A 13139-nucleotide genomic window follows, 5' to 3' on the forward strand; every position below is an offset into this window, starting at 1 on the left:
TACTTTTTTGTTCAAATAAAATAATACTAAATAATAATTGTCAATTAAGTTTTGGATTTAAGCTTTTAAAGATCATCATGGAATAAAACATATTTAGACTCTCGTTTCTTCGAAGCAATTCTTAAAACCAATTTCACTGACTCACAAATAACAAAATGAACTAGAACAGCAATAAGGATTAATAACCAATCTAACCACTTTAATGGATATTGTTCAATAATATCATTGAAATAAGGTACATAAATACCTGCAATAAGGAATAAAACAGATATAACAAGTCCAATTAATAAATACTTATTACCAAACATATCTTTTGAAATTGTAGGACCAGTAATTGATTTACTAATAAAGGAATGGAATAACTGAATCACAGATAATGAAATAAATGCAAGAGTTCTACTATGATTTGGACGTTCATCAGTCATTCCTGTTGGCATATCATATCCTCCAAATTCAGCCAATGGCTTGATATAAAGTGTCATAAAGAAAAGTGCAATGGAAATAATAGCCATAGTCAATCCTTGGAATAACACAATAAGAGCTTTTTTCCAATTGAATATATTACTATTTGGGTCTCTTGGTTTTCTTTCCATAATATTACTCATGGGAGGGTCAAGTCCAAGACAAATTGATGGTGGGATATCAACAACTAAATTTGCCCAAAGAATCATCATTGCAGAGAATGGTGGTGTTTGACCACATGCAACACAAATCATCATAGTCCAAATTTCTGCAGAATTAGCACTCAACAAATACATAACAAATTTCATTATATTATCAAATACCCTCCTTCCTTCTTTAATTGTGGCAACAATGTTATAAAAGTTATCATCTAACAGAACAATATCAGCAGATTGTTTTGTCAAATCAGTTCCACTTCCCATAGCAATACCAATATTAGATGATTTAATAGCTGGAGCATCATTAACACCATCTCCAGTCATAGCAACAACTTCTCCTCTTCTTTTTAATGCTTTAACAACAGTAAGTTTATCTTCTGGAGATACACGTGCAAAAACACTTGGAAATGGCTCACGTTCAGCTAAAGCCTTTTCACTCATACCAAGTAATTCATTACCAGTCATAATATATTGATCAATGTCTTCTTCTGGGTCTATAACTCCTATTTGTTTAGCAATAGCACCTGCAGTTTTAGGATGATCACCAGTGATAATTCTAACTTGAATACCAGCTTGTTTTAATGCTTTAACAGCTAAAGCACTTTCATTTCGTGGAGGATCTACAATACCAACTAAACCAAGAAACATTAATCCATTTTCTATACTAGTGTTATTGTCTTCAGTAATATGTGTAGTGTTCATATCAATTTTACCAATAGCACATGCAAGAACTCTACTTCCATTTTGTGCCATAGAATTCATTTGATTTTCAATATCCTTTAAAATATCTTGGTTTAATGGTTTACCATCAAAATTAAAAGAACAGATTGACAATATAGATTCACATGCTCCTTTAGCAAAGATAATTCCACTATTATTATTATCTTTATAAAGAACGCTCATTCTCTTTCTATCACTATCAAATGGAACTTCTGTCACAAATGTATTTCCTTTACTAATATAATTACTTTTTGTAATACCACAATGAAGAGCACAATTATATAAAGCAATTTCAGTTGGATCTCCAATCATTTCAGTTTCTCCTTTTTCATTAACTTTAGTAGAGCTATTGTTACACATTGCACAAACTTTTAAAATATCAATAGACTCACTAGGAATTTGAGATATTTCATCATAAATTGAATTATAAATCTTAAATTGACCATTAATAGTCTTAAAACTGTATAGATTTGGTCCTTGTCTAATTTCTGTCATAGTCATTCTACCTTGTGTTAATGTTCCTGTTTTATCTGTACAAATAGTAGTAACAGAACCAAGCCCTTCTACAACTGGTAAGTTTCTAATAATGACATGTTGTTTACTCATTCTACTAACTCCAATAGACATAGTAATAGTAACTACAGCAACAAGTCCTTCTGGAATAACTGAAACAGCTAAACTTAATCCAATTTTGATAATACTGACTGTATCTTCCCATGTCATACTTCCATTTTTAATAAATAACCATAATACTAATAATCCTACTACTATAAAACATAAAATACCAGCTAATAATACAAGCCATTTTCCTAAATTTGCTAATTTTCTCTTTAATGGCATTGTTTTATCAATTTTTTTATTTAACTCACTTGAAATTTTACCAATCTCAGTTACTTTACCTGTAGCAACAACAACTCCAACTCCTCTTCCTTTAACTACACTTGTTGACATAAATGCAATATTCTTTCTATCTCCAACTGGAACATTAGGTGTTTTAATAAGGTCAATACTCTTTTCAATTGGATTCATCTCTCCTGTTAAAAGAACTTCAACAACTTCTAAGTGATGAGTTTGACATAAACGAAGATCAGCTGGAACAGTATTTCCTTCTTCTAATACAACAACATCCCCTGGAACTAGTTGGTCTGCTGTAATTACATCTGTTACACCTTCTCTTATTACATTAGCATGAATAACATCAGCATTTTCTAAAGCCTCTAGTGCACGTTCTGCTTTAAATTCTTGAGTAAATCCAATAACAACATTAGACACAATAACAATAATAAGCATTCCAGCAGCAATCCATTCTTCAATACAAAGAGAAACAATTGTACCAACTATTAATATCATAACAATAAAGTCAGTAATTTGATTCCATAACATCTTAAATACATTCATTTTTGGAGGTTTTGGTAATTCATTTGTTCCATACTTCTCTCTTCTTTGATCTATTTCAATTGTAGATAACCCTTTTTCTAAATCAGTTCTAAATGTTGTAAGAATTGTTTGAACATCTACATCATAAAAGTGTCCTTCAGTTGGAAGATATGCATCTTTACTAAAACGACCTTCTGGTATTTCTTCTTGTTGAGCTTCATTAGCAGGTTCTTCAATAATACAATGATATTTTGGTTTGATATACTCTCTCCAATTACTAAACTTATAATAGTTTTGAGAAAGAAAGAGAACAATTGTAGTCATCATTGCACGAACATTTTCATCTTCATTAGCTAAATGTAAATTAAATTGGAAATCATGACAAATAGTTGAAATATTCATTGTTTCAATAATATCTTGAAAACTACGATCAGTTTGAATCATAAAACAAAATACTTCAAGACTTTCTTCTGAAATAGGAGTACATACTGATGTAAATCCATTTCTTTGTTTTGTTTGATATTTAGTTAAAAGACCATATAGTGCAAAACATATTTTGACTGGAAGATAGTTCTGGTCTCTGTTATTCTCTTGATAGAAATCAACTAAAGCTTTGATACTTCCTTTTGGTGCATTATTTCTTAATTGATCAATTTTATCTTGCCATAACTTTGCCAATGTATCTTTGTTTTTATTTCTTTTGGCAGGCGTTTTGACATACCATTTCATTTCAATAGGTTGGGGTTTATCCTTAAACTCCATATAATTCTTAAGTAATTAAAGACTGTTGGTTTTAAGTTCTTTACTCCTTTAAATACAGTTCTTAATATTTTTCAAATAGGAAAGAATGACCCAAATAACTAATTCTTTACTTTATAATCGTTGAGATAAGTAATCTATTTGATTCTTATGAGGATTTTGTATTTAGGGGGTTATTTTCGGTTTGGATTTATCTTGCTACTCAGCCTAATTAATTCTCTCCTTTCAGGATTATCAGCCTATCACAAAAATTTAATTTTTGTTTTTTATCAGCCACTTTGCCGTTCTTTTCATCGGGAAATCTTATTTTGGAATTAAGTTTGTGGATATTTAGAATAATAGTTCTAAAGTTCCACCTTATTTGAGTAAGTTTTATATTTTTTTCTATTTTTTTTCTTCCTTATTTTTTGTATTATAGTGGGTTTTTTTTTACATTTTTTTTCTAAGATTTTTATTCTTCATCCTTTGTAAAAAAATTTATTGTAAATAAAAAAATGATAAATTTTTAACAAGAAAATCTTAAACTTTTCTAAAAAAGGAGTATTAATATCTAATAATTAAAATTTTTCTATCTTTATTTTTCCTTTTTTTTTGAAAAATTTTAAGTTTGTCTTAACAAAAATACTCACCCCAAAGAAAACATAACTTTGAAAAAAAATGGTTATTTAAATAACACATTTACTTTTAATTTTGTTGTTTTTGAACCATCAAAATCTTATCACCCAATGAAAGGGCTACGCCTTGACTTTTTGCTCTGATTCTAATACACCCACCAATCTTCCCATTATTTATTTCAATAGAAATATTAGCAAGAGCATCATCTCCAAAGACCGTTGTGGCATATAGATTAGCTGATAAAAATCCAATCTCACTACAGAACAAAGATTTTGGAGTAACACAATTCATGTGTGTTTCTTTGCATAAGTGCTCAATGAATTGAATAAGATCAGTGATGTCTGTTTCAACAATAATTTTATTTTCCCATTCATATCCCATCCACTTCTTTTGGAAGACATCTTGGCTAATATCAGCAGGTTTAATACTGTCCAGTGCCTCAACACTGATGTTGTTAAGAACCATATGATTGTCACTACTTCCAGTAGTAATTTCTCTACCTACACAATCATAATTAATGTACCCAGCAATTAATCCAGATGATGTACCAGTGACACAAACAGGAATAGTAACTCTAGTAAATTCTCCAGCTCCAAGGGTGAGTGGTTGTTGTTGTCCAATAACTTCAAGTCCATCAGAACGAGGGACTAATTGAATCATAATATTTTGTAAAGTGCTTTGAGACTGATTAACAATAAGTGTGTCTATAGCAATATCAAATTGAGATAATTCTAAACTTGCTTCAACATATAAAGGATCAGAATATCCACTTAATTGGATAATATTTCTAAATGTCATTAAATTCTTTTCTTCATTTTCTGCAATAGTTGGTATTTCACTTTCTTCATTAAACATACCAAAACTTAATTCATCGTCAACTTGAATAATATCTTTCTTTATAACAATAACATCTTTTTTTATTTCAGGTTCTGCTAATGCAGCTTCAATTAATTTCTCATTTTTTGTAGTTATACAAGTAATGCCTTGTCTGATTTTTCCAATTAAATCACTACCTTTTTGTGTTTTTAATAATTTTAATAAACATTGTAATGCTTTAGCAGTAATCTCATGTTGTTTTGTTGGTTCAAACATTGTATTTCCTTTCAAAACTAATTTAACAATAGATGAAATATAAGTTCCAGAAAGGATATTACTCTTATCTTCTTCTAATAATATACTTTTTCCTTCTTCATTAAACATTAATTCATATAACTTATTGAAACTTGTTAAAACTTCTTCTTTAGTATATGAAAATCGAGAAAGAATCCATATAATTTCTACAAGAAGTTGAGGTGTTTTAATAGAATGAATAATGTCATATAATGGTTGTAATATAAAAGAGTTTTTATTATTTGTATTATTTGAATTTAACAAAATGTTTCTCACAAATAATAAAATCTCTTTAGAAACAGAAATAGAGTTAGTTGTTTGCATTATATCTAATAATACAGGAATAATAGACTCACAAGTAAATTTGTTATTACATTCTTTAATAGCTTGAAGTATAGCCAATTGGTATTGTTCATCTTCTTCTCTTTGTAATTCTTTTCTTAAAGTATTAATAACTTCATTAATAGTTTTAGAAGTAACACATTTAACAACTATTTGTGCAACTTTAGATCGAACATATGAACTAGTACATTGAAATCCCCTTAACATATCAATTTCCAATTCATTCATTAGTCTTGGTGTTTTATGAATTTGTTGTTCTATTCTTTGAAGAACAGAAATTTTAACATTAATATCACTTGACTTCACAACAATATCAATCAAACTTCTAATAGCTGCTTTTACTACTGAAGATGAAGAAGAAACAACTAACATACAAAGGGATGCTTCTAATGAAACAGCAGTTGATGGACTTTGAATTAAAGAAGCACAAATAGAAAGATAAGTTGTAGAACTATCTGGAGTAGAACGAGAAACAGATTTAATAAGATGTAATAACTCAAGTTGAATATCTTCTTTATAGGTACTTATTTGTTCTGACTTTTTAATTACATAACGTACCGCAGCAGATAAATCTACATACATTAGTGCTCTTAAAGCACTACATTTTACTGAAGTAATGCTTTCTTCATTAACTGCAGTACAAATTAGTTTTGAAGCATTTGGAACTAAATCTGGGTATAATCGATAAATATGACAAATAGCTGAAAAGCAATGTTTTCGAACAAGAGGACTTTTTGAATTAATATTACTAATTACTGCATGAGTAAGTGGTTGAATAAGTTCTTTTTCTGAAATAGTTAAAATAAATTTTAAAGTCAAAGCACGAATATATTCATTTGGATGATTTAAATCATTTTGTAATGAATTAATAACAAGAACCAATTCTGATAATAATTTTCCTTGCTCATCAACACGTTTAATACATGATAAATACATTAAAAATAATCTTTTTACAGTATGGTCAGTTGATGGTAAGGCATAACTGATAACATTCATCAACATATCTGTGTGTTGTTCACCATCTAATTCTGCAGAAATTAGTTGTTGTAAAGCCTCACTTTTAGATATATCATCTTTTTGTAAAAGACTAAGAATTTCATCACTTCTAAATGTGATATAATTATTGAAAATATGATATGTTTGTTGCATCCCTTAAAAATCTAAATGATTTTCAAGTTTTAACAAAAACTTTAATAATTTTTTTCATATAAAAGTATAGTTTATCTATTTAATTACTATACTTTATTAATAAAATATTATAAAAATATAATATATTAAAAAATAATAAAGCATCACTCAACAATTCAATCATCGAAACAAGTCTAATGCACTTCTTTCTGCTATTGGTTTTATTTGTGGTTTTTTCTTATCAGCTCTTTTTGGTTTTGCTCTTGTTTTTGGTGCAAATAACTCCATTCTTTTCTTAAGAACTTCCCTACGGTGTTGTTTTATTTTAGAAGTTTTAGCAGCTTCATCTTTTAGTCCTTCAAGGAATTCTTCTCTAATCTTCAAATGGTCTTTCTCTACAACATGACCAATGAGATTAGGATTCAAAGTAATCATATCAGCAGGAATTTTATCAAGTAATTTTTGAACTTCACTCTCTTTATAACTCTTTTGTGATTCATAAATATTATTTTCAAATGTATCAACAACTGCACTACCTGAACCTGGAATTGGAATAGTAGATACTCCATTATATCTACCAATTGCAATAAAATCTTCAAATGGACAAAACTCACAAGAAGTAATCATATCACGATGTGTTTCTCCAGGACGTTGTACATTAATTTTATTAAGTTTTTCATCAAATATTTCAACAATATTTCCTCTTCCAACTGCTAATAAATTTCTTTGAGAATAATTTAATGAAGTTACATCACTAAAGCCAGTCATCGTCATGTGAGTGTCTTCCACCATCATTCTTAAATCTGTGAATCTTAAGGTTCCATCTTCACTTGATGAAGCAAGATATTTTCCATCTCGAGTTACTGCTAAACCTGTAATAGCTGCTTTATGGAAACCTAACCCAACAACGGCATTAGCCATATTTGGTGTCCACATAGTAATTGCACCAGTTACATGTCCATTAATAATAACTGCATTATATGGGTTTTGAATCATTGTTGTTGTTAAACTAGAAAGTGGATGTTGAGCTGCCAATTCACCAGTAGATATATCAAGATATTTTAATTTAGGTTTTGTTTCTACACAATTAACAGAAAGTAAGAAATGATATGGTAAGAAATCCAATTGACGAGGTTTAGGAAAATCAAATAATGAGTGGATGTCAGTTGCTTTATCATCGTAAATATGAAGTCTTTTTTCTTGAGCTACAGCAAATAATTTAAATGTATGGAAAAAATGCATTCCATAACATTGTTCTTCAACATGAAATTCATTTATTAATTTTTGTGTTTTCCATTCAAGAATTCCAATATGACCTTTTCTACCGCAAATACCTAAATGAACACCATTACCTGTAAAATTAGTTGAATAAGGACCATATTCTAATTGTAATGAAAATATTTTTGCTTTAGTTTGTTGGTCTAGATATGGAAGAACATCTGCAATATTATAGTCCATATAACCTGATTGTTTGGTTTCTTCTGGTTGTAAATAATTTTCTGCTCTTATTTTTTGTTCTCTACCTTTTAAAAGAACCTCTTTTCTTTTATCATTTTTTATTTCCTTTATTGTTTTTATTTTAGGACGTTGTTTTATTGATATACCAGCCTTTTCTTCTTGTTCTTTAGGCAGTTTAGAATCACTAGGTTTTTTGTTCATTGAATGACACTTTTATTATTTTTTTTTGTTTTTTTTATATTATTAATTTTATTAGTAATTTTATTATTAATTTTATTATTTATAATATAAAAAAACAAAAAAGTTTTTTAATTGAATAATTCGTAATGAAACAAATAGGTCAATACAATTTTAATGGTAATAGTACTTGTTGTTTTCTTCCTTTTTCTTTCAACACTAACTTACAAACAAATCACCCTGATTATTTTATACAACGACTATGTGATAAACACAATGATTGTGTATTTACCTCTGTTCGTGGAGTACCACTTCATGGAAAAGAATTAGGTGTACAAACAATTATATTTGACGAAGATTATTTTACCATTGATGAACATCCACTTTTTTTCAGTTATGAACAACCACCTTCAAAACATGATGCACCATTTTGTGAAATAGAAACAATAGAATTAATGAACATTGTTTGTTTTTATTAAATAAATTTTTTAGCTAACAATTAATAATTTAGATAAATACTCCAATTAACTTTCCATCTAAAAGACATTCTATGAATTAAATTCATTTGTAATTTCAATACAAAATTATAGAATCAAAATAACCAGAGAAATAAAATAATAAAATTATTTAACCTTTTATCTAATAGTTTGATATTCTATTCTCTGAAAAACAAAATATAAAAATACAAAATTGTTTTTATTTTTTGTACATTTGTTCAACTCTAAGACTTAATAAAATAAAAAACAGATTTATAACAAAAAATTCTCTTTAAATTTTATGTTTTATAATTTTAATAAATTTAAAAATAAATCTTTTTTCAAATTGAAATAGAATTTCTTATTTTAAAAAAGAAATTTTTCTTAAAAAAGCGAATTAATGATTTTTATATTTTGTGTTTAAATTTTCATTTTAAAAAACTCCACAAACAAGGAAGATTTAAAAGATTCTTTTTGTTGAGAAAGAAAAAAAAAATATGAGTGGTTTTGTAGGGAAAAGAAAAGGAATTTAAGAATTTTGAAGAGAAAAACATCCAACAAAATAATTATTTGACAGACTTGCGTTAGTTTATGTGATGGAAAACATTAGTAATAAAGCCAAATAAACTCAAGAATCACAAAAATGTTAAAATTATTTATAAAAATAGAAAAAAATTCCATCATAAAGAAAGCAACAAGAAACTAATTAATAGATTTTTTAAAATAGAAGTGTTGAATAAAATTGGTTATTTCATTTAATTTATTGTCAAAAAGAATCTACGTAACTTTTGAATTCAATTTGAAAACTCCCAAATTTTCATCTCATTAATAAGAAGGTTTAAACTCATCATTATGACAAAAATCAATAGCACTTCTTCCAAATGTCAATCAGTAAATAGAAATCTTTCTGTTGATAGAGAAAGAATTTCTAATGCATGTGTAATTGGATTATTTGTTGTTCTTGGTAATTCAGTTACAGTAAAACTTCCTTCCAAGAAGTCAAAAAACACACTTGCACATCTTTCTATTGCCAGTACATGTCTTAATGGAAAAGAAATAAATGAAATTGTTCAAGAACAATATAGTTTTCCAAATATTTTAGATAAAAATAAAAGAAGAGATAAAGAAGTAGCTATCTTTAATGCTGTTTCTAAAAATGTTATTGGACTTCATTTTAAACTTGCTAAACAAACAACTTCAATTAAAACTCTTAAATTAAAAATTTATAAAGAATTAGGTCCATTTAATAAAAATGGAGTTATTTTGTTTGGAACAAAAGTTACTACAAATTTAATGAATCGAAATCCTTATGGTAGGTGTTCTCAAAGAGCTTTTATAGAATTAAAAGGATATGATGAAGAGATTGTAAATATATTTCATTCTGTGTGTAATATGAAAGAAAATGTTATTGAAAATTATTTAGTAAAATGTCCAGAATTATTTCAAACTTACTTAAAACCAGAAATAGATTTTTATCAAAAAGATAATGAAATTATTAGAAATACTCCAAATTCTGAAGAATTTTGTTTTCGTGGTGTTTTTAGGTTTTGTAGTGAACATTTATATTCAACTGAAACTGCTTCATGGTTTACTTCAGAATGATCTCTAATTTTTTTTTTCATGTACATTGACTTTTCATTTAAAAGTATTTATCTTCTTGGTTTTTATGGAAAAATAAACATTCATTTTTTTGAAATAATGATTACTCATTCTTTAATTAAAAATCTTTTTTAATATTATTTTTAGTTCATATAAATAACTACAATTAAGAAAAACAATTTAAAAAAAAGAAACAAAACAAAAATAATTTTTCTTTGTAAAAACATAAAAAAAGAATAATAATGTTATATAAAACAGATAAATTATTAAAACACATTAAAAAAGAACTTTATAAATTTAGTTTTAATGAAATCACATACTCAATATGATTTTAATGAGTTAATCAAAAATTATTTATTAGAATGGACGAATAGTTATGATTATGAAAAGTTATATGTTAATATGTCAAAAAGTAATCAAACACGAACAGCAAAAGACTTTAATGAAGCCATTGAAGGAAAAGATAGATTGGTCTTTATTATTGAAAGTTCAAAAGGAAATGTATTTGGAAGTTATTGCGGTTCAAAAATTGAGTCAAGTACAGCTTATGTTTGGGATGATCCTAATCATTTTGTATTTACATTAAAAAATAATGTTGACATTAAACCTAAAATATATAAACGACGAGTTGATGGGATTTTACCTACGTTATGTTTATGGTCAAATGAAAATCAAGAAAATGTATTTTCTGTGCCAGGACTATGTTGGATCACAAATGCATTTAAACCAAGTTTAGTTTATCGAAATTTTAGCAATATTTATAATGATAATGGAGATGGTTATGGAGTGTTTTGTACAAATGAAAATAAAATAGAGAAAAAGACTAATGCTTCATTTGTTAGCGTTAGTTCTATTCAAGTATATCGAATGAAACCTATTGGAACCTCTTTTACATTTAAATGTCATGGTAAATTTGATAAAGGGTCATTAGATAGTTTCTTCAGTAAATATGGTAAATGTCATGTAGAACTTAAAGGAACAGCAGGATATGTAAGGCTAAATTTTGAAAATGCTACAGATGCAGCAAAGTGTTATCAAGATAAAGACAAATTAATTGAGAAATTTGGAAGTTACTTAGAGGTAAAGTAAATGAATATTGAAAAAGATATGTGTTTTTTTTGTTATTTAATTATTTTTTAATTTTAAATAAAAACCCTAAAATAGTATTTTCATCTCTCTGTTTTTCTTTATTTAAAGTGAAATGAAATTGTTCAGTAGTACAACACGTGCTACAATAAAAAAAAAAGATGAAGAAACAAAAATTAAAGAAGTAATTCCTTCTGACCTCAATACCTTTGATGGGCTTGGCATTAAACAATTTTTACTTCCAACATTAAAACAATTTGGAATTATTAAACCAACAAAAATTCAACAGTTGTGTATTCCTCCATTATTATCTTTTCATAATGTGTTAGGTGGAGCTGAAACTGGTAGTGGTAAAACAGCTGCATTTGCTCTTCCTATAATTCATCATTTATCCACTGACCCATATACTGGGTTTGCTTTAGTTTTAACTCCAACAAGAGAACTTGCATCTCAAATAGCTGACCAATTTAAAGCATTTGGTGCATGTATTAATATCAGGGTTGTCCAAGTTGTAGGTGGAGTTGATGTAATTCGAATTTTACATCACTTAAGTGGATCTCCACATGTTATTATTGCTACTCCTGGTAAATTAGTGTCATTGATTGACCATTTACCTTTCAGTTTTGACTCAGCTAAATTTTTAATTCTTGATGAAGCTGATAGGTTGTTTGATCCATCGACTGGAATGCTTGATGACGTTCAAAAAATTAGGTCTAAATTTTCTAAGACAGTCACTACTGGATTATTTTCTGCAACAACAGACTCTTTGATTCCACAATTACCAGCATTAGGTCTAACTGACACTAAAATTTTAATTACAGGAGAAAGACAAAAACTTTCTGATAATTGTGATCAAACATATATATTTATGCCAAATAAAGTTAAACATTGTTACTTAACTTATTTATGTATTAACAAACAGTGTATCGTTTTTTGCGGTAGTGTTTTAAGAACAGAAGTCATTTTTAGAATGTTTAAATCAATGGAAATTAAAGCAACAGTTCTACATTCTGCATTACCTCAAATAGCCCGTGAAAATAATTTAAATTCATTTAGGAGTGGTGAGGCATCAATTCTTGTTGCTACTGACTTAGCTTCTAGGGGTTTAGATATTCCAGATGTACCTCTTGTCATCAACTATGATGTTCCACACACCGCTGAAGATTATATTCATAGAGTAGGTAGAACTGCAAGGGCTAATAGGAAAGGTCTTGCAATCACACTTGTAGATGAATATGAAAGTGATAGAATTCAATCGATAGAGTCTCAACTAGGAATTCAGCTTAAAGAATATAAAGTTGATGAAGAAAAGGTACTAAATATTCTTACTCAAACAAGCAATGCAAAAGAAGTTGCCTTCATTTCTCTTGAAGGCAGTGAAATTTTAAAAAGAGCAGAGTTAGAAAAGAAAAAAAAGAAACAAATAAAGAAAATGAAAAAAGAAACAAAATTACAGACTGATAAATGAGTGATTGTTAATTATATTATTATGTGCATCACCTTCTATAATAATATTTGCTTTATATTTTTTTTTGAAACTAATAGAATATAATGGACTAATGAAATACTTGAAAGAGTTTCTTTATTCAAGAATTGTAGTAATGGTGAGTTTTATTATTTCTCAAAACAATTTTCAACAAATATAAATAAAAAGCAATTAATTAAGTATTAA

At 27.6% G+C, this 13139-nt stretch overlaps 6 protein-coding genes across 6 annotated transcripts; 3 read left to right on the top strand and 3 right to left on the bottom strand.

The window, feature by feature from the left end:
* Positions 1-65: 65 nt before the first annotated feature.
* On the bottom strand, positions 66-3479 carry ENU1_046870 (calcium-transporting P-type ATPase, putative; the record flags this gene model as incomplete). The annotated part of the gene is made up of 1 exon (XM_008857727.1): positions 66-3479. The coding sequence occupies one exon, from the start codon at positions 3477-3479 to the stop codon at positions 66-68; it is 3414 nt and encodes a 1137-aa protein (XP_008855949.1).
* Positions 3480-4160: 681 nt separating this feature from the next.
* Positions 4161-6692, bottom strand: ENU1_046880 (coatomer beta subunit, putative; the record flags this gene model as incomplete). Its single annotated transcript, XM_008857728.1, has 1 exon — positions 4161-6692. One exon carries the CDS (start codon positions 6690-6692, stop codon positions 4161-4163), a length of 2532 nt encoding a protein of 843 aa, XP_008855950.1.
* Positions 6693-6851: 159 nt separating this feature from the next.
* Positions 6852-8330, bottom strand: ENU1_046890 (BING4CT (NUC141) domain containing protein; the record flags this gene model as incomplete). Its single annotated transcript, XM_008857729.1, has 1 exon — positions 6852-8330. One exon carries the CDS (start codon positions 8328-8330, stop codon positions 6852-6854), a length of 1479 nt encoding a protein of 492 aa, XP_008855951.1.
* Positions 8331-9634: 1304 nt separating this feature from the next.
* ENU1_046900 (hypothetical protein) lies at positions 9635-10384 on the top strand (the record flags this gene model as incomplete). The annotated part of the gene is made up of 1 exon (XM_008857730.1): positions 9635-10384. The coding sequence occupies one exon, from the start codon at positions 9635-9637 to the stop codon at positions 10382-10384; it is 750 nt and encodes a 249-aa protein (XP_008855952.1).
* Positions 10385-10687: 303 nt separating this feature from the next.
* Positions 10688-11470, top strand: ENU1_046910 (hypothetical protein; the record flags this gene model as incomplete). The annotated part of the gene is made up of 1 exon (XM_008857731.1): positions 10688-11470. The coding sequence occupies one exon, from the start codon at positions 10688-10690 to the stop codon at positions 11468-11470; it is 783 nt and encodes a 260-aa protein (XP_008855953.1).
* A 112-nt stretch (positions 11471-11582) lies between these two features.
* ENU1_046920 (DEAD/DEAH box helicase, putative) lies at positions 11583-12935 on the top strand (the record flags this gene model as incomplete). Its single annotated transcript, XM_008857732.1, has 1 exon — positions 11583-12935. One exon carries the CDS (start codon positions 11583-11585, stop codon positions 12933-12935), a length of 1353 nt encoding a protein of 450 aa, XP_008855954.1.
* Between the last annotated feature and the right edge of the window lie 204 nt (positions 12936-13139).

Source organism: Entamoeba nuttalli (assembly GCF_000257125.1).
Source record: "Entamoeba nuttalli P19 unplaced genomic scaffold asmbl_2895, whole genome shotgun sequence".
In the NCBI taxonomy this organism is placed as follows: Eukaryota; Evosea; order Mastigamoebida; family Endamoebidae; genus Entamoeba; species Entamoeba nuttalli.